The sequence below is a fragment of the Miscanthus floridulus genome, chromosome 1 (assembly GCF_019320115.1).
Source record: "Miscanthus floridulus cultivar M001 chromosome 1, ASM1932011v1, whole genome shotgun sequence".
In the NCBI taxonomy this organism is placed as follows: domain Eukaryota; kingdom Viridiplantae; phylum Streptophyta; class Magnoliopsida; order Poales; family Poaceae; genus Miscanthus; species Miscanthus floridulus.
In genome coordinates, this window is record NC_089580.1 from 26,959,519 (window position 1) to 26,985,794 (window position 26,276).

Consider the following 26,276-nt stretch of genomic DNA (forward strand, 5'->3'; position numbering starts at 1 on the left):
TTAGTTTATTTTTTCAGCTGGAACAATGTTTTTCTCTCACAACAAATTAGTCGGAACAATATTTCGACTTGTTTTTTCAGCGAAACGAACAGGGCCTATAAGATCGATGGTCAACATGCATCATCTGGTAAATAGATAAATTTAACTACTGATGAATCCAGCAGGAGAAAACCCCTAGCTAGCTGTTTGGTCACTTGATCTGCCTTCCTGGTAGTGCCGACCTCCGAGAGGTGACTTCGAGTTACGTTAGATCAGATCGACTCCACACAGGTCCCAAGTCAAGTCACTTTACATGCTGAAGAACAAAATGGTCCTACATGTGCACGAGTATGAACGCAAAACACACATCTTTCCTTTCTGATATACTATACGGCGATGGCTGTTTATAACGATTTTGTAGAGGATTATATTCCATCAACCAAGTAGTTGAAAGGAATATATAGGGCGTTACTTATGTATGCACAACTGCATTTTGCATTCCCCTAATGTGTTATGTAAAAGTAATATGCTGCATTTTCTGTAGTTGCTGCAAGGGAAGGCGCCGAAAGGCTCTCCTGCCACACTGTAGCTACAGTAGTGGCAGACGTCAAAGTCAGCCCTGCTGTCACATTTAGTCACTGTAACAGTATGACGGCCTGATATGTCTGTGCACTGGGATTAGATGGGTACAGTTGTATATATAGTTTCCCACTGCAACTCAGTAAAGAGAGCGAGTTCAGTTTTGCCATCGCTTCTACAGAGCTCCGACCAACGCTGGTGCTTGTGTTGTGTGTGTGTGCTCTGTTCTTCCTCCCTCCTTCTCCCTTTAGCCATAGTGTGCGGTCGGAAACGCCGAGGAGTGGTCGGCTCACCCGTTCCAAAGATTCAGGGGCCAACAAATGGTATCGGAGCCGTACAAGCGCCGTCGCCGAACTAACCGCTGGCGATGACGGACGGTTTGGAGATGGGCGACAGCAGCGTCGCTACTGTGGCTGCCCAGCCACGACAGGAGGTCGTCGTGCGCACAATGCGGGAGGTCAGCGGCACCAGTTGGCTGACGCTGACTCGCACCAACTATGGCGAGTGGGCGGTGACCATGAAAGTCAAGCTAAGAGCTCAACGGCTCTAGAATGCTATTGACAAGGGCACCGACAACGAAGAAGACGACATGTCAGCATTGGAGGCTATTCCCGCTGCTATGCTAGCAGAGTACAGGGAGCCGTTGGGGCGAAGAGCTCTGCTAATGAGACGTGGAAGGCCATTACGGTGATGCGCGTTGGTTCCGACCGTGCAAAGAAGGCAACGTCCCAGCTGCTGAAGCAGGATTACGCCAACCTTAAGTTCAAGGATGGTGAATCGGTGGATGACTTCTCCCTTCGCCTACAGTCGCTCATCAGCAAGCTAAGAAGCCATGGCGTCACCATCAATGAAGAAGAGGCGGTCTCCAAGTACCTCCACTCCGTACCGATGAAGTACATCCAGATCACTCTTTCCATAGATACGATGCTGGACTTGTCCACCCTCACCATTGAGGATGTGACAGGCCATCTATGGGCGGTGGACGAGCGCATGGAGCATATCACAGCAACGACGGACAGCGACAAGCTGCTACTGACAGAAGAGGAGTGGGCTGCCTGAATGAAGGAGAAGAAGTCTAGGGAAGCCTCCTCCAGCCGTGGTGGCGATGGCAAGCGTCGCGGCAAGGCTTCTTTGGAGAAGAAGAAGAAGGTCAACCCCAACACCTGCCGATGCTGCGGGAAGACGGGTCATTGGGCAAAGAAGTGTCCAAATCACAAGCAGGAGAAGAAGGCTGAGGCTCATCTGGCGTAGGCTGATGATGATGATGAGGCCACTCTCCTAATGCCGACGTTCTATGCACTGCACGATGTTGAGGACAAGGAGAAGGAAGAGGGGATGGCGGTGAAAGGGCCTGGGAAGGTTCTGAAGGCTATCAACCTCGATGAACCATGCGCCCAAGTCTACCTCAGACATGTGGGTGGTGGATAGGAGCAGCGGTGGTACCTAGACTCCGGTGCCAGCAACCAGATGATGGGCTCCAAGGAAGCCTTCTTCGAGCTCGACAACAACATGACCAGCACGGTGAAGTTCAGTGATGGCTCAAGGGTGTGAAAGCTCTAGTTTGATTTTGGTGAATTGATGAAACCCTAAGTGCTAACCTAGTTTATCAAAATGATTATGAGATAGGTAGCACTACTCCAAGTGGTTAAGCAAATGAAGATCATGACATGATGATGGTGATGCCATGGTGTTGATTAAGTGCTTGGACTTGAAAAGAAGAAAGAGAAAAACAAAAGGCTCAAGGCAAAGGTATAAATGGTAGGAGCCATTTTATTTTGGTGATCGAGACACTTAGTGAGTGTGATCACATTTAGGATCGATAACCGTACTATTAAGAGGGGTGAAACTCGTATCGAAATGCGGTTATCAAAGTGCCACTAGATGCTCTAACTCATTGCATATGCATTTAGGATCTAGTGGAGTGCTAACACCCTTGAAAATGTTTGTAAAAATATACTAACACATGTGCACATGGTGATACACTTGGTGGTTGGCACATTTGAGCAAGGGTGAAGAAGATAGAGTTGAAAAGGAGTTAGTCACGCTGGTCACGCAGTGACCGGACGCTGGAATCCTGTGTTCGGTCAGTGGAAGCAGCGAAGACGCTGGCATCGGTCTTCGACCGGATGCTGGGTCACTGAGTGGCCGAACGCTAATGGAGTGTGTCCTGGTCCTGCTAACATGGCAACACACAGTGAAGAAAGTGACTGACCGGACACTGGGTGAGTCGATCAAGGGTGACCAGACGCGTCTGATCATGAAAAACTGTTTCTGGATGCTTACTGGAAATGACCGAACGCTGAGGTCCAGTGTCCGGTCACTTCGCAGCAGCACGTTTGGTCATCACTTGACCATTGAGATCGGGCGATCAACGTTTGAAGCAGGAGACATGTGACGTGCATCGCATGACCAGACGCTAGGGTCCTGCGTCCGGTCAACAAGACCGGCGCGTCCGGTCACCCCGTGTTGTGTCCAGTGAAGGGGTACAATGGCTCTATTTCATGGGGGCTTATATTTAAGCCCCATGGATGGCTCAAGCTCACTCTCTTGGCCATTTGTATTGACATAGCAACCTTGTGAGGTTAGCTAAAGCCCTCTCACTCATCTCCATCATAGATTCAACATTTTTATGAGATTGAGAGTGAATCCAAGTGCATTGCTTGAGTGTTTGCATCTAGAGGCACTTGGTGTTCATGCTTCACTATGAGATTCACTTGTTACTCTTGGTGGTTGCGTCACCTAGATGACTTGGAGCAGCAAGGATCATCGAGTGGAGGTTGGTGATTATCTCCGGCTCCGATCGTGGTGATTGTGAGGGGTTCTTGACCTTTCCCCAACGGAGAGCCAAAATGTACTCTAGTGAATTGCTCATGGCTTGTGTGATCCTTATCTTGTGTTGGTTATGCGGCACCCTATTGAGGGTTTGGCATGTGAATCCAATTAGCGCGTGAACCTCCAAGTGAGTGAATTACCACAATGAGGACTAGCTTGTCGGCAAGCAAGTGAACCTCGGTAAAAATCATTGTGTTCATCATTTGATTCTGAGGTGATTGGTTTTTATTGGTATTCATTCTTGTGATTGATTGGTTCACTCCTCGACATAGTGGTATAAACAAATTGCTCACTCTCTTTACATTACCGCAAACTAGTTGTCAAGCTCTTTAGTGTAGCTAGTTGTGAGAGCTTGTTAGTTTGGTTAGTGTGACTCTTTAGTTAACCTTTGAGAGCACACTAACTTAGTGTAGTGACATAGCTATTGTGTGGATAGAAACTATATAAACTAGAATTGTGGTAGGTAGCTTGCAATTTTAGTAGGCTAGCGCAACACTTGCTTCGCCTCATAATTGTCTAACCGATTTGTTAAGTGTTGTTGTAGAAATTTTTAATAGGCTATTCACCCCTCCTCTAGCCATTAGGACCTTTCAAGCAGTATCAGAGCCGAGGTCACCATGATTTGAGGCTTAACAACCTTCGATGTGAAAATGGCTCAAATCAACAACACCAAGAAGCCACCCCAATTTGATGGCACAAATTATCCATATTGGAAATCAAAGATGACCACACATATCAAGTTAATAAATAGAAGAGTGTGAAAGGTGGTAGAAACCAAATTGAGATTGAAGATCCGGAGAATCCCACCATGACCGAAGAAGTGCTTCTCCAAAATAATGACATTGCTCTAAGTGCCATTCATGATGCAATTGATGAGAGAACATTTGAGCAAATCAAGAATATTGAGATGGCTCATGAGGCTTGGAAGAAGTTAGAAGAATTATTTGAGGACACTCAAGCTATGAAGGGTGCAAAGGCATACATTCTCAAGGAGAAGTTTGCAAGCTTCAAGATGAAGGAGGATGAGAATGTGCCAGAGATGTTCCATAGGCTTCAAGTGCTTATCAATGATCTCAAAGTACTTGGAGAAGAGGTGAAGGACAAGGACTTCTCCCAAAAGTTCTTGATATGTTTGCCTTCAAGATTTGGCACATTGGTCACTATTCTAGTAAGGAGTGGTTTGGACACCATGACACCAAACCAAGTGTTGGGAGATATAATGACCGATGATACATATAGAGATAATGATGAGAAGGAAGAAAGGAAGGAGAAGAAAGATGAGAAGAAGGATGAGAAGAAGAAGAGCGTGGCATTCAAAGCCACATCATCCTAGGGCAAGGCAAAGCAAGATACATCAAGTGAAGATGATGGCTCATGGGATGATGATGATGATCAGAAGATGACTCTCTTTGGCAAGAAATTTGGCAAGTTCATGATGAAGAAAAGGTACCATGCTAGAAGAAAGAAATCTTCATCCAAGAACAAGGAAGAGTCAAGAAGGTGCTTCAAATGTGGAAGTAAAGATCATCTTATTACTCAATGTCCATACAATAGCGACAATGATGATAATAACAAGAAGAACAAGAAGAAGGACAAGAAGGAAAAGAAATAGAAGAAGGACAAGATGACCTTCAAGAAGAAGAAGGGTGGTTCATATGTGGTCACTTGGGATAGTGATGCCTCCTCAAGTGATGATGATGATAGTGATGATGACAAGACCACCAAGAATAAGGCACTTGCAAGCATTGCTATCAATGAGAAGCCTTCTCTCTTCGACACTCTATCATGCTTCATGGCTAAGGCCACTAAGGTATAAACTTGTGATGATGGAAGTGATAATGAACATGATAATGAAAATGATAGTGATAGTGATGATGATGAACCTACTAAAGATGAATTATTTGACATGCTAGAAGATGCTAAAGAACACTTTAACAATAAGAGAAGGGAATGCAAGAGCTTGAATAAGGAGGTAAAAGCCCTTATGCAAGCCCTTGATGAGCTCAAAGCAACTCATGAGAGACTAGAGGAAGCCCATGAGAAACTTGGCAAGGCTCACAAAAAGCTTGAAAAGGCTCATTCCTCTTTGCTTGATGAGCAAAATAAAAAGAAGCATGTTGAGACTTGCAATATAGGATTAACTTGTGATATAATTGATGAATCGTTATCTATACCTATCATTGTTCCTCCCACTAACCCTTATTGTAGTACTTCCACTTTCACCTCATCTAGTAGTGATGGTCTCACTTGTGATGCCTCACTAATAGTTGAGAATAAGAACCTCAAGAAGGAGGTCAACAAGCTCACTCACACCTTGGCTAAGGCCTATGGTGGTGAGGACCGCTTGCTTATGTGCTTGGATAGCCAAAGAGCTTCTCTCTACAAAGAGGGATTGGGCTATACCCCTAATAAAGGCAAAGCGGCCTTTGCTCCTCACAAGACTAGTTTTGTAAAGAACAATAGTCGGTTTTGCACTAGTTGCAAGCAAGTTGGTTATAAAGAGCATGAGTGCAAGAACAAGAGCAAAAATGCTAATGTATCCTCCATTAAGCTTGATTCTTTCTACATGCTTACTAAGGGTACAAATGATGTGAAGGCTAAATTCATTGGTAAACCATGGATGAGCTCAAAGAAGAAAGTCATTTGTGTACCAAAGAGCTTAGTGACTAACCTTCAAGGACCCAAGCAAGTTTGGGTGCCTAAAAAGAATTGATCTTCTTTTGTAGGTCAATTACAAAGCCGGAGGAAGGCATATGGTTCTTGATAGTGGGTGCACTCAACACATGACCAGTGATGCAAGAATGTTCAACTCAATCAACACCAATGGCAATGATGATTATGATAGTATCACATTTGGTGACAATGGCAAAGGTAAGGTTAAAGGGCTTGGTAAGATTGTAATATCCAATGACATGAACATATCCAATATATTGCTAGTAGAGAGCTTGAACTTCAATTTGCTATCCGTAGCTCAATTGTGTGATCTTAGATTCAAATGCATATTTGGGGTAGATGATGTAGAGATCATAAGTGTAGATGCCTCTAATTTGATCTTCAAAGGCTTTAGATATGAGAATCTATACTTGGTTGATATCAATGATAGTGAAGCTAAATTATCTACATGTTTGTTCACTAAGTCTAACATGGGTTGGTTATGGCATAGAAGGCTTGGTCATGTTAGAATAAAACAATTGAATAGATTGGTTAAACATGACTTGGTCAGAGGCTTGAAAGATATTGTGTTTGAAAAGGATAAGCTTTGTAGCTCTTGTCAAGCCGACAAACAAGTTTGAAACACCCATCCTAAGAAAAGTATGATGAGCACTAGTAAAGCATTTAAGTTATTGCACATGGACTTGTTTGGGCCAACACAATATACTAGCATTGGTGGTAATAAATATGGCTTTGTGATAGTGGATGATTATACTAGATATACATGGGTATTCTTTTTAGTGAACAAAAGTGATGTGTTTGCAACATACAAATCATTTGTCAAGGGCATTCATAATGAGTTTGAAACAACCATTAAGAGAGTTAGAAGTGACAATGGTAGTGAGTTCAAGAACACTAGAATTGATGAGTTGTGTGATTAATTTGGAATTAGATATCAATTCTTAGCCAAGTACACTCCACAATCAAATGGCCTTGTTGAGAGAAAGAATAGAACACTCATTGATGTGGCAAGGTCTATGCTTAGTGAGTACAATGTGAGTCAATCTTTTTGGGCCAAAGCTATCAACATGGCTTGCTATTATAGCAACCGCCTCTATTGTCACCCATTGAAAGAGCAGACACCATATGAGCTCTTGAATGGTAGAAAGCCCAATATTGCATATTTTCAGGTCTTTGGTTGCAAATGCTATATCTTGAAGAAAGACACTAGATTGGGCAAGTTTGATAAGAAATGTGATGAATGATTCCTACTTGGATACTCAACTACAAGCAAAGCATATAGAGTTTGGAATTTGGATAGTGGCACTCTTGAGAAAGTTCAGGATGTTGAATTTGATAAAACCAAGGGTTCATAAGTAGAGAATGAGAACTTGGAAGATGTTAGAGGCATTCAACTTTCAAATGCCATGAAGAACATAGATGTTGGTGAATTGAGGCCTAGACAAGTGAATGATGATGAAGATGATCAAGTGCAAGTGCTCTCTAACTCAAATGTGCAAGATGATGAAAATCAAGCTAGTACAAGTGGATCTTATGATAATGAACAAGATCAAGTGGCTAGTATATCATCTCAACCTAATGATCAAGCAAGTACAAGCAATCAAGTTCTAATACTCCAACCAACAAATATTACAAGAGATCATCCTTTGGACACTATAATTGGAGATATTTCTAGAGGTGTGCAATCTAGATCAAGATTGGCTTCATTTTGTGAACACTTCTCATTTGTGTCATCCATTGAACCAAAGAAGATAGATGAAGCATTGAAGGATGTTGATTGGGTGAATGCTATGCATGAAGAATTGAATAACTTCACAAGAAATTAAGTATGGGAATTAGTAAAGAGACCAAAGAGACACAATATGATTGGAACCAAATGAATCTTTAGAAACAAGCAAGATCAAGATGGGATAGTAGTAAGGAACAAAGCAAGATTGGTAGCACAAGGCTATACATAAGTTGAAGGTCTTGACTTTAGAAAAACATATGCCCCGGTTGCTAGATTGGAAGCAATTAGAATCTTGCTAGCCTATGCTTGTGCCCAAAACATCAAGCTCTATCAAATGGATGTCAAGAGTGCATTTCTCAATGGTTATATCAATGAAGAAGTGTATGTTGAGGAACCTCCCAGTTTTGAAGATGATAATAAACCCGACCATGTGTACAAGTTGAAGAAGGCATTGTATGGCTTGAAGCAAGCACCTAGAGCATGGTATGAGAGATTGAGGGACTTCCTACTCTCTAAAGGGTTCACAATGGGCAAGGTTGACACCGCTCTTTTCATTAAGAAGATTGGAAAAGACTTGTTTGTGTTGCAAATCTATATTGATGATATCATATTTAGATCAACCAATCAAGATTTTTGTGAAGAATTTGGAAAGATGATGGCTAATGAGTTTGAGATGTCCATGATTGGAAAGTTAAGTTACTTCCTTGGTCTTCAAATCAAGCAATTAAAGAATGGTACATTTGTGAGTGAAGGCAAGTATATCAAGGACATGATCAAGAAGTTTGACATGAGTGATAGCAAAGCCATTAGTACACCAATGGGAACAAATGGCAACTTGGATAGTGATGCAAGTGGAAATATGGTGGATCAAAAATTATATCGGTCTATGATTGGAAGCCTACTCTATGTGACCACATTAAGGCCGGATGTCATGTTTAGTGTATGCACATGTGCAAGATTTCAAACCTCACCAAGAGAGAGTCATTTGAAGGCTATAAAGAGAATATTGAGGTACTTAAAGCATACACAAAATGTTGGTTTGTGGTATCCCAAAGGAGCAAAGTTTGAGCTAGTTGGTTACTCCAACTCGGATTATGTAGGATGCAAGGTTGAAAGGAAGAGCACCTCGGGCACATGTCAATTGTTGAGAAGATCACTTGTTTCATGGTCATCAAAGAAGCAAAATAGTGTTGCATTATCAACCACCGAAGTCGAATATATATCCACCGGTAGTTGTTGTGCACAAATACTTTGGATGAAGGCCACTTTGAGTGACTTTGGAATCAAGTTCAAGAAAGTGCCATTACTATGTGACAATGAGAGTGCAATCAAGTTGACCAACAATTCGGTTCAACATGCAAGAACAGAGCACATTGATGTCTGCCATCATTTCATAAGAGATCACCAACAAAAAGGAGATATTTGCATTGAGAGTGTAGGCACCGAAGATCAACTTGCTGATATATTCACCAAGCCATTGGATGAGAAAAGGTATTGCAAACTAAGGAATGAGTTGAACATATTGGATTTCTCAAATATGTGTTGATGCACCCCCCACTCATATGACATGCCTCTCCTTCGAGCAATCCAAGGTAAAAGTTGATTGGTATGGCATATATCCTTGCTAAGGACATGTTTAGTGCATCTAGTCATCTCTCACATTTAATAGGCTCATTCATGAAAATCAAATGAAGTTGATGATTGTATGGTACCACTATTGCTTCTATGCTTATTTTGATCTAGTGGTAGCATATGACATGTTTGTGGGCTTGTAAACCTAGTGTTTGATCTAGAAAATGAGCTCTAAGTGTTTAACTCAACATGGTACAAGATAACCTTTATTTGGAGGTGTGAAGAAGCTTGTTCTTGGATCAAACCGAGTTAAATATCTTTGGCAAATGATCTAGATTGGACCAAATTTGGGAAAATGTTCCTCACCCCATTGATTGACAATTGATAATCCTAACCTATCTATAATTTAAGTCTTTGTGGTCATTGATGACAAAGGGGGAGAGAAACAAAGATATGAGTGATATGGGAGTATTTGATATAGGGGGAGAGATATGACAAAGGAAAGGGGGATCAATTAAAATTTTGAGCACACAAGTAGGGGGAGCAAGCTCATGAACTTGTATGGTGCATTTAAATGTGCATTTCATATGTTTGCTTATATGGCACAAGTTTTAAATTTCAATATCCATGCTTGTGTGGTGTATGCTAGTTGTAGGTTTGAATGATGAAATGAAAATCTAGCATGCATAGGTTATCTAGTGACTTCATTTTCAAATGGTATCAAGCTAACCATAGTGCTAAGGATAGTATATTGGTGCACTCCAATTGGTATCACGCTTCAAAGGTCCATCTTTTATACCTTAGCATCATTTGGTAGACATTGTCTCCTATATTTCCTATCTAAGCATATGTGCAAGCTACAATTCAAACTCTTAGCACATATGTAGGGGGAGCAATTGCTACCATTTGGAGTTCATGATACTTGTCCATATCCTCTTACACATGGTAAATATGCTTGGACAAGCAACATGGATTCAATTGAATTTCAATTCATATCTTTGTGTAAGGGTTGTCATCCATTACCAAAAAGGGAGAGATTGAAAGCTCTAGTTTAATTTTGGTGAATTGATGAAATCCTAAGTGCTAACCTAGTTTATCAAAGTGATTATGAGATAGGTAGCACTACTCCAAGTGGTTAAGCAGATGAAGATCATGACATGATGATGGTGATGTCATGGTGTTGATCAAGTGCTTGGACTTGAAAAGAATAAAGAGAAAAACAAAAGGCTCAAGGCAAAGGTATAAATGGTAGGAGTCATTTTATTTTGGTGATCAAGACACTTAGTGAGTGTGATCACATTTAGGATCGATAGCCGTACTATTAAGAGGGGTGAAACTCATATCAAAATGCGGTTATCAAAGTGCCACTAGATGCTCTAACTCATTGCATATGCATTTAGGATCTAGTGGAGTGCTAACACCCTTAAAAATGTTTGTGAAAATATGCTAACACATGTGCACATGGTGATACACTTGGTGGTTGGCACATTTGAGCAAGGGTGGAGAAGATAGAGTTGAAAAGGAGTTAGTCACGCCGGTCATGTAGTGACCGGACGCTGGAATCCTGTGTCCGGTCAGTGGAAGCAGTGAAGACGCTGGTGTCGGTCTTTGACCGAATACTGGGTCACTGAGTGACCGGACGCTGATGGAGTGCGTTTGGTCTACTGATGTGGCAACACACAATGAAGAAGGTGACTAACCGGACGCTAGGTGAGTCTGGTCAAGGGTGACCAGACGTGTCCGATCGTGAAAACCCATTTCTGGATGCTTACTGGAAACGACCAGACGCTGAGGTCCTATGTTCGGTCACTTCGTAGCAACGTGTCTGGTCATCACTTGACCATTGAGATCGGGTGATCAATGTTTGAAGCAGGGGACACGTGGCGTGCATCACACGACCGGATGCTGGGGTCCTGCGTTCGGTCAACATGACCGGCGCGTCTGGTCACCCCGTGTTGTGTCCAGTGAAGGGGTACAACGGCTTTATTTCATGGGTGCTTCTATTTAAGCCCTATGGCTGGCTCAAGCTCACTCTCTTGACCATTTGCATTGACATAGCAACCTTGGGAGGTTAGCCAAAGCCCTCCCACTCATCTCCATCATAGATTCAATATCTTTGTGAGATTGGGAGTGAATCCAAGTGCATTGCTTGAGTGTTTGCATCTAGAGGCACTTGGTGTTCGTGTTTCGCTGCAGGATTCGCTTGTTACTCTTGGTGGTTGCCGCCACCTAGACGGCTTGGAGCAGCGAGGATCGTTGAGTGGAGGTTGGTGATTGTCTCTGGCTTCGATCGTGGTGATTGTGAGGGGTTCTTGACCTTTCCCCGGTGGAGAGCCAAAAGGTACTCTAGTGAATTACTCGTGGCTTGCGTGATCCTCATCTTGTGTTGGTTGTGTGGCACCCTATTGAGAGTTTGACGTGTGAAGCCAATTAGCGCGTGAACCTCTAAGTGAGTGAAATGCCACAACGAGGACTAGCTTGCCGACAAGCAATTGAACCTCGGTAAAAAAATCATTGTATTCATCATTTGATTCTGAGGTGATTGGTCTTCATTGGTATTCATTCTTGTGATTGATTGGTTCACTCCTCGACACGGCGGTATAAACAAATTGCTCACTCTCTTTACATTACCGCAAACTAGTTGTCAAGCTCTTTAGTGTAGCTTGTTGTGAGAGCTTGTTAGTTTGGTTAGTGTGGCTCTTTAGTTAGCCTTTGAGAGCATACTAACTTAGTGTAGTGACATAGCTATTGTGTGGATAGAAACTATATAAACTAGAATTGTGGTAGGCGGCTTGCAATTTTAGTAGGCTAGCGCAACACTTGCTTCGCCTCATAATTGTCTAACCGATTTGTTAAGTGTTGTTATAGAAATTTTTAATAGGCTATTCACCCCCCTCTAGCCATTAGGACCTTTCAGGGTGGTGATCTAAGGGCGTGACACCATTATCTTTAGGTGCCAAAATGGTGAGCACCGCACACTGACAGATGTGTACTACATCCTGTAGCTGTGTTCAAGCATCATTAGCATTGGCCAACTAGATGAGTGCGGCAGCGAGGTACTGATCAAGGATGGCATTCTTAGGATCAGGGACTAGGAGCAGTGGCTTCTTGCCAAGGTGAAGAGGTCCCAGAATCGGCTCTACCTGCTCGACCTAAGGTGGAGCAACCCATCTGCTTGGCTGCACGGCGCACGGAGGAGCCATGGCTGTGGCATGCCCGGTATGGATATCTTAGCTTCGATGCTCTTGGTCGGCTGGAGAAGATGGTGACTAGGCTGCCTCATATCGAGCACGTAGGTGAGTTATGTGATAGCTGCCTAGCCGAGAAGCAAAGAAGGCTGTCGTTCCCAAAGACGGTGAAGTACCGCGCGACAAAGACCCTCGAGCTGGTCCATGGTGACCTCTATGGGCCGATCACACCAGCGACGCCCGGTGGGCGCAAGTACTTCATCTTGCTAGTGGATGACTGCAGCCGATACATGTGGCTACAGCTTCTGACCAGCAAGACCGAGGCGGTGGAAGTGGTCAAGAAGTTCAAGGCACGCATGGAGGCAGAGAGCGGCAAGAAGCTATGCATGCTAAGGACTGATCATGGCCGCGAATTCACTTCGGTGGAGTTCACTGCATACTGCGCAGATCAGGGTATGGTGCGACACCACACCACACCGTACTCGCCACAACAGAATGGCATGGTGGAGCAGCGAAACCAAATAGTGGTTGACATGGCTCAATCCATGATGAAGGCTAAGGGCATGCCGGCAAGGTTCTAGGGTGAGGCGGTGACCATGGCGGTGTTCATCCTCAACCGCGTGCCCACCAAGGCCCTAAAGGGTAAGACGTCATTCGAAGCTTGGTATGGGTGCAAGCCGAGCGTGTCCTTCCTCCAGACATTCGGCTGCATCGGCCACGTTAGGAAGACAAAGTCGGTCCTCACCAAGCTGGAGGACAGGAGCACACCGAGGGTGCTCCTAGGCCATGAGGAAGGTACCAAGGCATACTAGCTCTATGACCCACATAAAGGTAAGGTGATTGTCTCATGTGACGTCGTGTTCGATGAGAAGGTGGCCTGGGATTGGGACAGTCCGAACACGGGGGAAGCTGGCGGCTTCACCAACACCTTTGTCGTCGATCACTTGGTCATCCACGGTGGTGAAGATGCTAGAGATGAGGTGTTGACCACTCCAGCAATGGAGCCAAGCACTCCTGGGGCGGTGCCGAGCACTCTAGGAGTGGTGTCGAGCGGTCCTACAATGGTGCCACCACTCCAGGACGGGTGCCGAACGCTCCCATAACGAAGCCAAGAGGCCTTGCAGTGGTGTCGACCACTCTAAGACTAGTGTTGAGCACTCCTATAGTGGTGCCAACCACTCCAGGAGTGGCGATAAGCAGTCCAGGAGTAGTGCTGAGCACTGTAGGTGGGGTGCCGAGCACTCCAGGTGCTGTGCCGACCACTCCGGTGGAATAGGGGACTCCATCGATGCTGATCGAGTTTGCCTCACCTCCAAGTGACATCAATGAGTTTGTGGATGCCTTCCACGATGATGAGGAGGTGTGGTTCTATAGGATGGACGACATCATCGGTGGCACAGGTGAAAGCTCTAGTTTGGTTTTGGTTAATTGATGAAACCCTAAGTGCTAACCTAGTTTATCAAAGTGATTATGAGATAGGTAGCACTACTCCAAGTAAGGAAGCAATGATGATGATCATGACAATGGTGATAGCATGGTGATGATCAAGATGCTTGAACTTGGAAAAGAAGAAAGAGAAAAACAAAAGGCTCAAGGCAAAGGTATAAATAGTAGGAGCCATTTTGTTTTAGTGATCAAGACACTTAGAGAGTGTGATCATATTTAGGATTGATATCCATACTATTAAGAGGAGTAAAACTCATATCGAAATGCGGTTGTCAAAGTGCCACTAGATTCTCTAACTCATTGCATATGCATTTAGGATCTAGTGGAATGCTAACACCCTTGAAAATGTTTGTGAAAATATGCTAACACATGTGCATAAGGTGATGCACTTGGTAGTTGGCACATTTAAGCAAGGGTGAAGAAGATAGAGGTGAAAAGGAATTAGTCACATTGGTCACAAAGTGACCGGACGCTGGTCTCAGAGGGACCGGCGCGTCCGGTCAATTATTCCAGTGAAGACGCTGGTGTCGGTCAATTGACTGGATGCTGGGTCTAGAACTGACCAGACGCTAGCTGCTGCGTCCAGTCGCGCTAACGTGGATGCATAGAATATTAGGGTGACTGACCGGACGCTGGTAGGGTCCGGTCAAGGTCGACCGGACGTGTCCGGTCGTGAAATATTGCCTTGGGGAGCTCACTGGAAATGACCGGATGCTGGAGGCTCAGCATCCGGTCACTTAAGCCGGAGCGTCCGGTCACAACTTAACCGTTGAGATCGGGTGGCTCCTGTTGAACTCAGAATGACACGTGGCTTACATCGCGTGACCGGACGCTGGGTCCAGCATCCGGTCAATATGACCGGAGCGTCCGGTCAGCACGTGTTGTGCCCAGTGAAGGGGTACAACAGCTCTATTTCATGGGGGCTTCTATTTAAGCCCCATGGCCAGTTCAAGCTCATACTTTTGGCCATTTGCATTGACATAGAAACCTTGTGAGCTTAGCCAAAGCCCTCCCACTCATCTCCATCGTTGATTCATCATTATTGTGAGATTGGGAGAGAATCCAAGTGCATTGCTTGAGTGATTGCATCTAGAGGCACTTGGCATTTGTGTTTCGCTGCGGATTTCGCTTGTTGCTCTTGGTGGTTGCCACCACCTAGACGGCTTGGTGCAGCGGTGGGGGATCGGCATGAGTTGATGATTGTTCATGGCCATCTCCAGTGATTGTGAGGGGACTTGTACCTTCCCCGGTGGAGTGCCAAAATGTAACTCTAGTAAATTGCTCATGTCATTGAGTTACCTCACTTGTGGGTAGGTTCTTGCGGTGTCCAATCGTATAGACGAGGTTTGTGAAACACCTCTTAGCCGCCGAACCACCAAGTGTTGGTCAACACAACGAGATCTAGCGTGTTGGCAAGCACATGAACCTCGGGAGAAAAATTGGTTGTCTCTTGCCATTCGGCATTCTCCCAGTGATTGATTTTATATTCATCATTGTGATTGGTTCATCCCTCTACACGTCGGTATAATCACCCTACTCACTCATTTATATATTCTTGTAAACTAGTTGTGACAAGCTCTTTAGTGTAATTAGAATTGAGAGCTTGATTTGTTATTTAAGTTGATCTAGTGGAGCTCTTTAGTGTAGTAAGATTGAGAGCTCTTAGTGAGTAGTATCATAGCAAGTTGTGTGACTAGTAATCATTGCAACTAGAATTATTGGATAGGTGGCTTGCAACCCTTGTAGAGCTAGAGCAAGTTTGCATTACGCTATTTGTCATACTAATCAAATTGCTCTAGTTGATTTGTAGATTTTTAAATAGGCTATTCACCCCCGTCTAGCCATATTAGGACCTTTCAATAGGGCCCTTAGGCCTGGCGGGTCGGCTGCTCAATGACCCAGAGCTCCTTCTCGTCAGTGTAGAGAAACCACCCACGTTCGCGCTGGCCGAGCGCGATGCAAATTGGCGATACTGGAGGAGATGAAAGCGATCGAGGAAAATGAGACTTGGGAGCTCATCGATCCACCTCCAGGATGTTGTTCGATCGGCCTAAAGTGGGTGTACAAGGTCAAGTGGGATGTGCGCGGCACCATTGTCAAACACAAGGCGCGCCTCGTCGCCCGAGGCTTTGTCCAGCGTGAGGGCATCGACTTCGAGGAAGTCTTTGCGCTGGTAGCGCGCATAGAGTCTATCCGACTACTGCTGGCTTTGGCAGCAACGAAGGACTGGCACATCCATCATCTGGACGTAAAATCGGCCTTCCTCAATGGTGAGCTGGCGGAGACGGTCTTCATCAGGCAACCTCCAGGTTTTATCGTCAAGAGAGCGTAGCACAGGGTGCTCCAAATGCGCAAGGCGCTCTACGGGCTGCGGCAGGCCCCGTGAGCGTGGAACGCTAAGCTTGACGCCATGTTGGGCGAGATTGGGTTCACGTGGTGTGCAACCGAGCACGCGCTCTACATGTGGCGACGGGGGAAGGAGGAGCTCGTCATTGGTGTGTATGTGGATGACTTGATCGTCACCGGTGCGCGTGCGGAGGACATCGATAGCTTCAAGCGTGAGATGGCGGCTCATTTTTGAATGAGCGATATCGGCGTGCTCTCCTACTACCTCGGCATCGAGGTGAGATAGGAGGAGACACTCACACTCGGTCAGAGCGCATACGCTCGAAGCTATTGGAGCAGAGTGTCATGGTTGAGTGCAAGCCATGTGTGACTTCGATGGAGGAGCGGCTGAAGCTGACGAAGGCCAGTACCGCAGCGAAGGTAGATGCAATATTCTATCGGAGCATCGTCGGCGGTCTACACTACCTAGTCCACACGAGAGGATCACTAGGCTGCAGTGAAGCGGCTGCTGTGCTATGTCAAGGGGATGGTGGATCATGAGACCGTCTTCCCCAAGATTGGCGGAAGTAGACTGCAGCTCACTGTGTTCAGCGATGCAAACATGGTGGGGGACATCGACGAACGGTGGAGCACCTCTGGCGTGCTCGTCTTCCTTGGGTCGGCTCCAATCTCATGGCTGTCGCTGAAATAGAAGGTGGTGGCGCTGTCCACGTGCGAGGTAGAGTACGTGACGACGGCCATAGCGGCGTGCCAGGCTGTGTGGCTACGCCGGCTGCTGGGCGAGCTGACCGGTGTGGAAGCTCACCCACCAGCACTGATGGTGGACAACCAGCCCGCCATCGCCCTCACAAAGAATCGGGTTCTCCACGACCGGAGCAAGCATATCGACGTCAAGTTCCACTTCCTCAGGGACTGTGTCGATGGAGGACAAATCGTCATCGAGTTCGTCGAAACTGGTCGGCAACTCACGGACGTCCTCACCAAGCCGCTCGACCGTCTTCGGTTCACGGAGTTGAAGAAGATGATCGACATGGTGGAGGTTCTAGGGTTAGCGGTAGAATTAGGGGAAGAATTGTAAAAGTAATCTGCTGCCCTCCCTGTAGCTGCTGCAAGGGTAGGCGCCGAAAGGCTCTCCTGCTGCACTGTAGCAACAGCAGGGGCAGGCGCCAAAGTCAGCCCTGCTGTCACATCTAGTCACTGTAACAGCATGACAGCCTGACATGTCTGTGCACTAGGGTTAGACGGTTAGAGTTGTATATATAGTTTCCCACTGCAACTCAGTAAAGAGAACGAGTTCAGTTTTGCCATCTCCTCTGCAGAGCTTCAGTCAACGCTGGTGCTTATGCTATGTGTGCTCTGTTCTTCCTCCCTTCTTCTACCTCTAGCCATAGTGTGTGGTCAAAAACGTCGAGGAGTGATCGGCTTACCCGTTCCGAAGATCCAGAGGCCAACATGCTAGTAGTTACTAGCTTTCAGCCACATGAACATGGGAGAGGGAACTGACAAGTCAAAGCTAGCCGGGGCAACTGGAAATTTAATAGAAAAATAATAAAAAAAGGTACAGAGAAAATAACTTGTATAGAAATCTAAACTTGGGAGTATCACATGTATGCATGCATATGCTCGATCTGTACTTGTACACATGTGCTTTAAGTCTGCCAACTACTCTAGTACTTGTGCACTACAGTTGAATTATAATGTCCTTGAAAACGATTCTAATCCATTGAGTCCCCTCATAGTTACATGTGTACTAGCAGACATGAATACGTCCGCATATATATGTATATGTGTCGCACCATGCATGAAGTGCCAATTGCTCCTACAACGTAGAACGTACTACGTACACACCAATATGCCAGCTTATATCTCTTGCCGTGCATTTTCTCCATGAATCAATTACAAGGTAGGCATCCAGCTATACATATTATAATGCAACCACCAGGGAATTACTGCCTAGCTACTGATGGTATGAATATGGATTTTATTGTAAATCTGGGTAATGTACAAACAAAATTAGTATCTCGCTACATATACTTTCATTAAAATAAAGGTTACATAAATTGCAAATTAAAGATGCTTAGCCTACTACTCCATTTACTCAAAAAAAAGGTGTGCAAAAAAATCATGAAGTGGTTCAATATGAAATTAAAGTTGAGGATATATAGCAAATATTAGTTACTAGAAGGAAAGCACACAATAACAACAAACTAAGTTGTTATGCCACTTCAGCTAAATAGGAATCTCGGCCGAAATAAGATGCCATGAAGAAAACTAAAACAACATGAAACTTTTAAGTATATACCATGCATATTGGCTTCATCATGGCGTTCCATGCCTTACACCATGGGGCACCATATCGTCCAGTAGCCCCGCCTTCTCAACAGAAATGGCCGGAGGCACCGATGATGGCGTTGACGGCGACTGCGCCATGGACACCCTCGAGCTGTAGCTAGTGCTAGCCCGCCGCAGCTCGTCGCCGTCGTTAACATGCTGATGAAAAGATGTAGTCGTCGCCGAGGTAACGACGGTCTCTGAGGACGGGGAGCTCAGTGGGTGCAACGGCGGCAAGCTGTAGAGCTGCCGCGCTGGGATGAACGACGACGGCGAAGAAGACATTTGCTCCGCTAGCGCAACGCGAGGGAAGGAAGGCTGTCCTGCGCAGTTAGAGCTAGAAATATTCAATTTTTGGCTGGGAAGATAAGTAAGAAAAAGGAAAAAAAACAGTACCTATTGAGTGACCGTTTGGGTAATTTTAAGTCAACCCTTTTAAACTCTAATCACATTGCTTTTTTATGCATTGAATTTGGATTTTGAGAATGTGGCTTCACAAAACTATATTCTTGATTTATTTCAAAAACATTTCCTAACAAAACGAACTAGTTAAAGCTGTGTCTTTGGGCGACCATCCTAAAGTCTCATATATTTTTTTATGAGCAGTAGTGGAAGGAAACAGTAGATAGAAAAATACATTGACGGTACTCCCTCTATTCTAAAAGGCACTAAAATACAAGATATCTTAGAAATTTTAGAATATATTATGTGGTGAGCCAAATGACACATATAACTATTTCTGGTTACCATATTTGATTAGTAATAGAAATTAATGGTAGATATAAATTGAGTTAAAAGATTAGTTCACTTAGAATTTCTTATAATGGTAGACAAATTTTGAACGTTTGGATACCTTATATTTTAGAAACTTCCTTCAACATAAAAACCAAAGGAAAACCACTATATTTTGTCTTAAGTTAAATCATTTTAATTTAAATTTTAACATAGTTTGCAAAGAATTGTAAGAGCACTTATGACACTAAATCAGTATAGTATCAAAATACTATATTGCTACTTATAATTATCATGAATATTAATATTTTTTAATTTGGTCAAATTTAAGATTGATTACTTACTAGTTACGATAAAGTAGAGTGACTTCTGTTTGAGTAAACGGCAGCAGAAAATTTGGCTTATGTTGATGCTTATGCTGATTCATTGTGAGAGAAAAATATTATTCGTTCGCAAGTACTACTGAAGTAGAGTTGCAGAACATGTCTTAATAATAGTGGCTTAATATTTTTTTTGTTAGCAAGGTAGGGTGTGGTGTGTGGATCGGATGTTTAAAGAATGCATGCGTATGCGTATCCATGCTTTGACCAAGTCGCTTACGCGAGGTTGGACATAATTAAATAAGCTCGGGGTATTACGTAGTACAGATTAGCTGTGCTCCATGGTCCATTCGTTCACCGTGCATGGGTGAACTGAAAGGCTCATTATGGCCCACAGCGAGCTTTCAGCTGTAAACACGCCGTCTAGCTTCATACTAGTACATCGAAGTCCACCTTGAAAAAGAGAAAATGAACTGCTGGTGAAAAGACACTCTGAAAAATAAATTAAATTGTGAAAACAATGGTTCCTTTCTCATAAGATCTCATTTGATGTTATCGGATTCACCTCAATCCATATATGTTGTGGTGGATCAGAGTGAAATTTAGTTTAAGTTCCATTCTAATCCACCCCAACACAAGTAGATTGATGCGTACCCGACTACATTAAAACAAGGCCTACGAGAGCTTCGAGATAACAAACATATACCGTGCCATGTTGCCCAGCCGGGTTTAAGAACAAATCATTCACGTTCAGACTCGTGGAATAATTCAATTTCTGATGGGAGTCATGGGTTTCATAAGCAAAATGGTATCATCACAAGGAATTTTATACTTTTCTTTCTCTCGGTACGCAGGCTAATCTGGCGCCACATGAAGTGATGAGGGAAAGCATCTCCTATATAACACAAACAGCGCTACGACGTTGGTCGATCCACCTATGTCTTCCACTCTTCCTTTTTGCTTGCGCAAGGATGCTGACTCTGGTCATGCTTTATTTTGGCCCGTGTCTAATTTTCCTCCTCAGCCAAAACGACTTACAATTTAAATTGAAAGGAGTATCTCACAAAAGTTAGGAGTATCTCACAAAAGTTATGTATTTAGAAAAGTCAGATCGACTTATAATTTAAAACCAAGAGAGTATATTTCATCATTAATCTTTACATATATTATTAAGAGTTATTAACACAAAAATATATAATTATAATGATAAGGCTCTTGGCAATTTTCTCTGAAAGGATGGCAAAACTTTACCGCAACATTTACTAGAAGAATGAAAAATTTATAACTTGGATGTCATACCCCCAACACCAACAGCGCAGCGGGCTACCCAACAGTACCCATAGCTTCGTGTCTCCCCCCTATTCCACACCTTATCTGCTCTAAAATACCACGCATTCTTATTTAAATGAAGTCAATTCTATCCTTGATCCTATCTAATTACCCGTGTATATCCCTTTCTTCTCACCTTAGAGATCGTGGGGCCTGTTCGCTTGAACTTATCAACTAAAATCTACAGTGATTTTTCTCTCACAACAAATCAGCTTCATCCGGTTTATCAGCCGACTTTAATACAAGTGGAACAGACCCGTGATCTCGTGCACGACGAAGAGATCACACATTCGCGCTACACGATCACACATTCGTGCACGACGAAGAGTTCACCGAAGCATGCTACAGTGTAGGAGCCGGAGCATGCGGGAGCCCGCCCAAACGGAGCCATAGTCTCATCATTTATCCATGACTACCTCATCTTGCCTGATTTTGTCTACACAAAACTGAGGTGACCAACGCTTCCTGCTAAGGGGCTGACCGGCTGAATCTTGCCTGATTTTGGCGAAAGAACCTGATATCCACCTGTCTAGGGAAGGATGACAGGGATGTCTACACAAAACTACGTCAGATTTACACATCACTGTCGAATTTGTGAGAACCGGCAGTGATGTACCTTCACTGTCGGTTATGAGCTTGAAAATGAAAACATGATTGGGGCTGGGCTAAAACCGGCAGTGAAGTGCCACATCACTGTCGGTTTATGGCTTGAACTGGTAGTGTTTTGGCGGGCACTCATCATTGTCGGTTTAAGCCAAGAGCCGACAGTGATTGGGCTCTATCACTGTCGGTTCTAGCCAAGAACCGACGGTGATAAGCCTACAACACAAAAAGGTTACAACCGTCCTCTCCTTCCTCCTCTCTTCCATCCCGAAAACAAAGGCGTGCGTTTGGACCCTTCTCTCCATTGTTGTGGCTGCTCTTCACCATGAAGCTAGTGCTTGGATTTTGAAGAATGGCTTGATCTTTTTGCTTTAAGGTTAGTAACAAACATCCACTCCTTTGATTTTGTTGCTTAATTAGCTTCATTTTGATGGCTACATTGCTTGATTCTCATTCTAGTTCTTTCTCCATTCTAGAGAGCACTTTTCCAATTGGACATTTGTGCAAGGCTCAAATTATGGTGAATCCATCGTCTAAAAGGTTGGTGTCTATGAACACATTTAAATTCCTAGCTAATTATTCCATGGTGGTCAAGATCATCATTGTTAGTATGTGATGCTATAATTAGTTCTTAGAAGTAGAGTAGAATAGTTGTTCTTCAATATTGTGCAATAAATGTTTTTTACTATGATTTTCAATTTACAGGGCCAGGGCTACCAATTTCAATTTTCCAATAATTAGTGTACAATAATGTTTTCCAAAAATGGTACTTTCGAGCTACAATTGATGTTCATGAAGCTTGATTTCTTATTAATTCTTTGTAATTACTATCTCATTATTTTTTTGTGCAGAGATGGATCGAGAGTGGATGCATCTGTTCCGAACGAACAAGCGATACATGCATGGCGTCAGCCAATTTATCACCGATGCTAAAGCACATGCTGGGAATGGGAACCCTGTCTTCTGTCCATGCAAAGATTGCAAGAATCATAGGAACTTTCGTTAAATTGAGTCTATACGATCACACTTGATTACCAGGGGGTTCATACCAAACTATATGATATGGACTATGCATGGCGAGGTTGGTGTGAATGTTCTGCGGGAAAACGATGATGATGTGGACATGCCTGACATAGCCATCCATGATGCTGACGAGGAACCCGATATCAACACGGAACCTATGGCCACAATTAATAATGTGTTTAGGAACACGCTAGCTGACGACACCGAGGATAACGATGGCATTTATCAGCTGCTATGTAATGTAGAGACCGGATGTCTTAGTGAAAGACAGCTGAGAAAGCTAGAGAAAATGAGACAAGATAGCAAAACACCATTGTATAGGAATTGTCCAATGAGCAAACTGGAAGCTGACATCGTGCTGTTAGAGTTCAAATCAACAAACGGATTGAGCGATAAAGGCTTCGATCAGTTGTTAGGTATAATAAGGAAAATGCTCCCAGAAAAAAACGAGTTGCCAGAAAAGACATACTTGGCCAAGTAAATGATCTGTCCCATCGGCCTCGAGGTTGAAAAAATCCACACGTGTTCCAATGATTGCATATTGTACCGTGGAGAAAAATACAAAGACTTGGACAAGTGCCCTAAGTGTGAAGCTCCACGGTACAAGGAAGGGACGTCAGATGAGGGTACCAAGACCAGAGGAGATCCCGTAAAGGTCGTTTAGTATTTCCCTATAGCTCCCCGGGTGCATAGGCTGTTTGCATGTGCAAAGTCAGCCAAGCTGTTGCGCTGGCATGGCGAAGAGCGTAAGAAAGATACAATGATGAGGCACCCCGCCCATGGGCATGACTAGAGGACTGTCAATACTATGTTCTATAAAGACATCGGTGGAGAGGTAAGGCACCTTTGGTTTGCTTTGAGCACAGATGGGATGAATCCTTTCGACCAGGTTATAAGCAGTCATAGCACCTGGCCAGTGATGCTCTGTATATACAACCTTCCACCTTGGGTCTATATGAAGCGGTCATATATCCAGATGTCACTACTGATCCAAGGGCCAAGACAGCCTAGGAATGACATTGATGTGTTTCTAGAACCAGTGATCGATGAACTAGTGGAGATATTTGAAAAGGGTGTGCCGGATGTTTGGGACGAGTACAAAAAGGAACATGTCACGATCAAGGGAGTACTTATCGCTACAATCATCGACCTGCCAGGTCAAGGTTCATTGTCCGGAGAGAAGACAAAAGGCTATACTGGATGTGTCGAGTGCTTGGACGACACCGATGTGGTAAATCTATCAAATAACTCAAAGATAGTTTATATGGGACACCATAGGTTGCTACCTAAGGATCACCCTTACCATAGGAACAGAAAAGATTTCAATGGTACTATTGAGAAACGCTTAGCTCCAAAATATCGAGACAGGGCTGCGATACTTCGAGAACTCAACAAATTGGAGGTTGTCCTTGGGAAGGGGGATAATGCAGTAGCAGCGCCTGATGGGAGCGTTTGGAAGAAAAAATTGATTTTCTGGAAACTACCTTACCGACCATTTCTGAGTGTACGCTTGATCCCATGCACATCACTAAAAACATGTGCGCTAACACTCTTAACACCTTGATGGACACTGGGGGGACATCGAAGGATTCACTAGCCACACGCTTGGACATGCAACTCTTGGGAATCAGGAAAGAGCTGCATCCCGTGGAGCTAGAGAATGGTCAGTTCAAACTTCCGGTTGCGTCATGGATATTGAAGAAGGAAGAAAAGTGTGCGCTTATTTCTTTCTTTAATGAACTCAAAGTCACGACAGGCTACTGTGTGAACCCGAAGAGGCTAGTGAACATGAGAGAACTCAAGTTCAACTATGGCCCTATGAAGGCCCATGACTGTCATGTCATTATGACTCAGCTGCTCCCTATTGTCCTGCGTGGTATCCTCCCCTCAAAGGTCCGCGCCCCAATCATAAAGCTTTGCTCGTTCTTCAACGCGATCTCTAAAAAGGTGATTGATGTGTCCACGCTAGAGCAGCTGCAGCGGGACATAGTCAAAACTCTTGTTAGGCTTGAGATGCATTTCCCACTGACTTACTTTGATATCTCATTACATCTGCTCATTCATCTTGTTGACCAAATTAGAGCCCTTGGCCCAATGTACCTGCATCAGATATTTCCTTTTGAAAGATTGATGAAAGTTTTCAGAAGGTATGTTAGGAACAGATTCAGGCCAGAAGGGGGCATGATTGAAGGATGGTCAACGGAGGAGGCCATTGAGTTCTGCACATATTATTTGGACATCAAAAGGGTCGGAGTTCTAGAATCTCGTCATGAGGGAAGACTACGTGGCAAAGGAACAATCGGGGAGAAATCTGTTATAGTAGACGACCCTGTTTCTTTCAGACAAGCACAATTCACTGTTCTCCAGCAAGCCGAGGGTGTGATGCCATACATTGACAAGCATAGGCAATCGTTGCAAACTCTATATCCGAGCAGGTCACAGGCTTGGCTGGATAAAAAACATAAGGAGGAATTTATCAGCTGGTTGCGGCGTCGCTTGCTTGGAATAAAGTTGGGTAATCAACTGGATGCCTTAGCCAAGGGACCTTTGAGTATATATCTTAAGTACCAAGGGTATAAGATCAATGGATTCACATTTTACATAAAAAAGCAAGATGGAAATAGCACATACCAAAATTGTGGTGTTCGTTTTGATGCCCACGACGAGAACGGCAACGTGTAGGTGACATACTATGGTTTCATAGAGGAGATATGAGAGCTAGCCTATGGTCCATTGAAGGCAGCTCTTTTTTGCTGCCAGTGGGTTCGGCTCGAGGAAATCAACACTGACAGCGAAGGGTTCACTACCGTTGATCTCACTAAGACCGTATACAGAGACGACCCCTTCGTCCTTGTAAGAGATGTTATGCAAATCTTCTATACAAGGGACAAAAAGACAAAAGGAAGGCTAAAAGTAGTCCTACAAGAGAAAAGGAAGATTGTCGGTGTTGATGGAGTGACGGACGAAGAAGACTACAGGGGTTATCTGGAAATGCCTCCATTCAGGGCGAACATACCCCTACCTATCCTTCAAGAGGGTGACAAACCTGCTTACGTACGAATTGATCACAATGAGGCCCTCATTGTTGATGCACCTAAAGATAGTTAGATTATTGTTAACTATGTAATCATTATACAGACGTTGTATCAGTAATTCGCACTGAATATTTAATTTATATTTTGTGCGCATCTCTATAATTTAATTATTGACTATGTAATCAAATATTAAGATGATGTTCACAAACATTATTATTTGATAATTATAGACCATTAATTAATTATTATAGAATTAAATAATCAAGACACAAATTTTTGTGTTATTTTAGAATATAAACTAACTGCATTATTTCTATTAATAAATAAATAAAGAAAAACAAACTAAGCGAATTCCCTATCCTAGCTCAGCGGTTAAGGCCGCGCACTCTGTACTCTGAGACCCGCGCTCGAATCCTAGGCGGGTCAAACTTTTTTGATTTTGCATTTATTATTTAGTAGTGCATTACAATGGGATAAAAGAAAAAATAAAACCATTCTAATCGAACTCCCTATTCTAACTCAGCGGTTAAGGCCGCGCACTCTTGACTCCGTGACCTAC

The 26,276-nt window shown here is 43.9% G+C and overlaps 1 protein-coding gene across 1 annotated transcript in view; it reads right to left on the minus strand.

Annotated features, from left to right (window-relative positions):
- Nucleotides 1-18,663: 18,663 nt before the first annotated feature.
- Nucleotides 18,664-26,276, minus strand: part of LOC136453589 (uncharacterized) — a 30,191-nt gene continuing 22,578 nt past the window's right edge. Inside the window, exon 3 of the mRNA XM_066454152.1 lies at nt 18,664-18,993. Coding sequence (XP_066310249.1) covers nt 18,664-18,993 — 330 coding nt within the window. The remainder of the gene's footprint in view (nt 18,994-26,276) is intronic.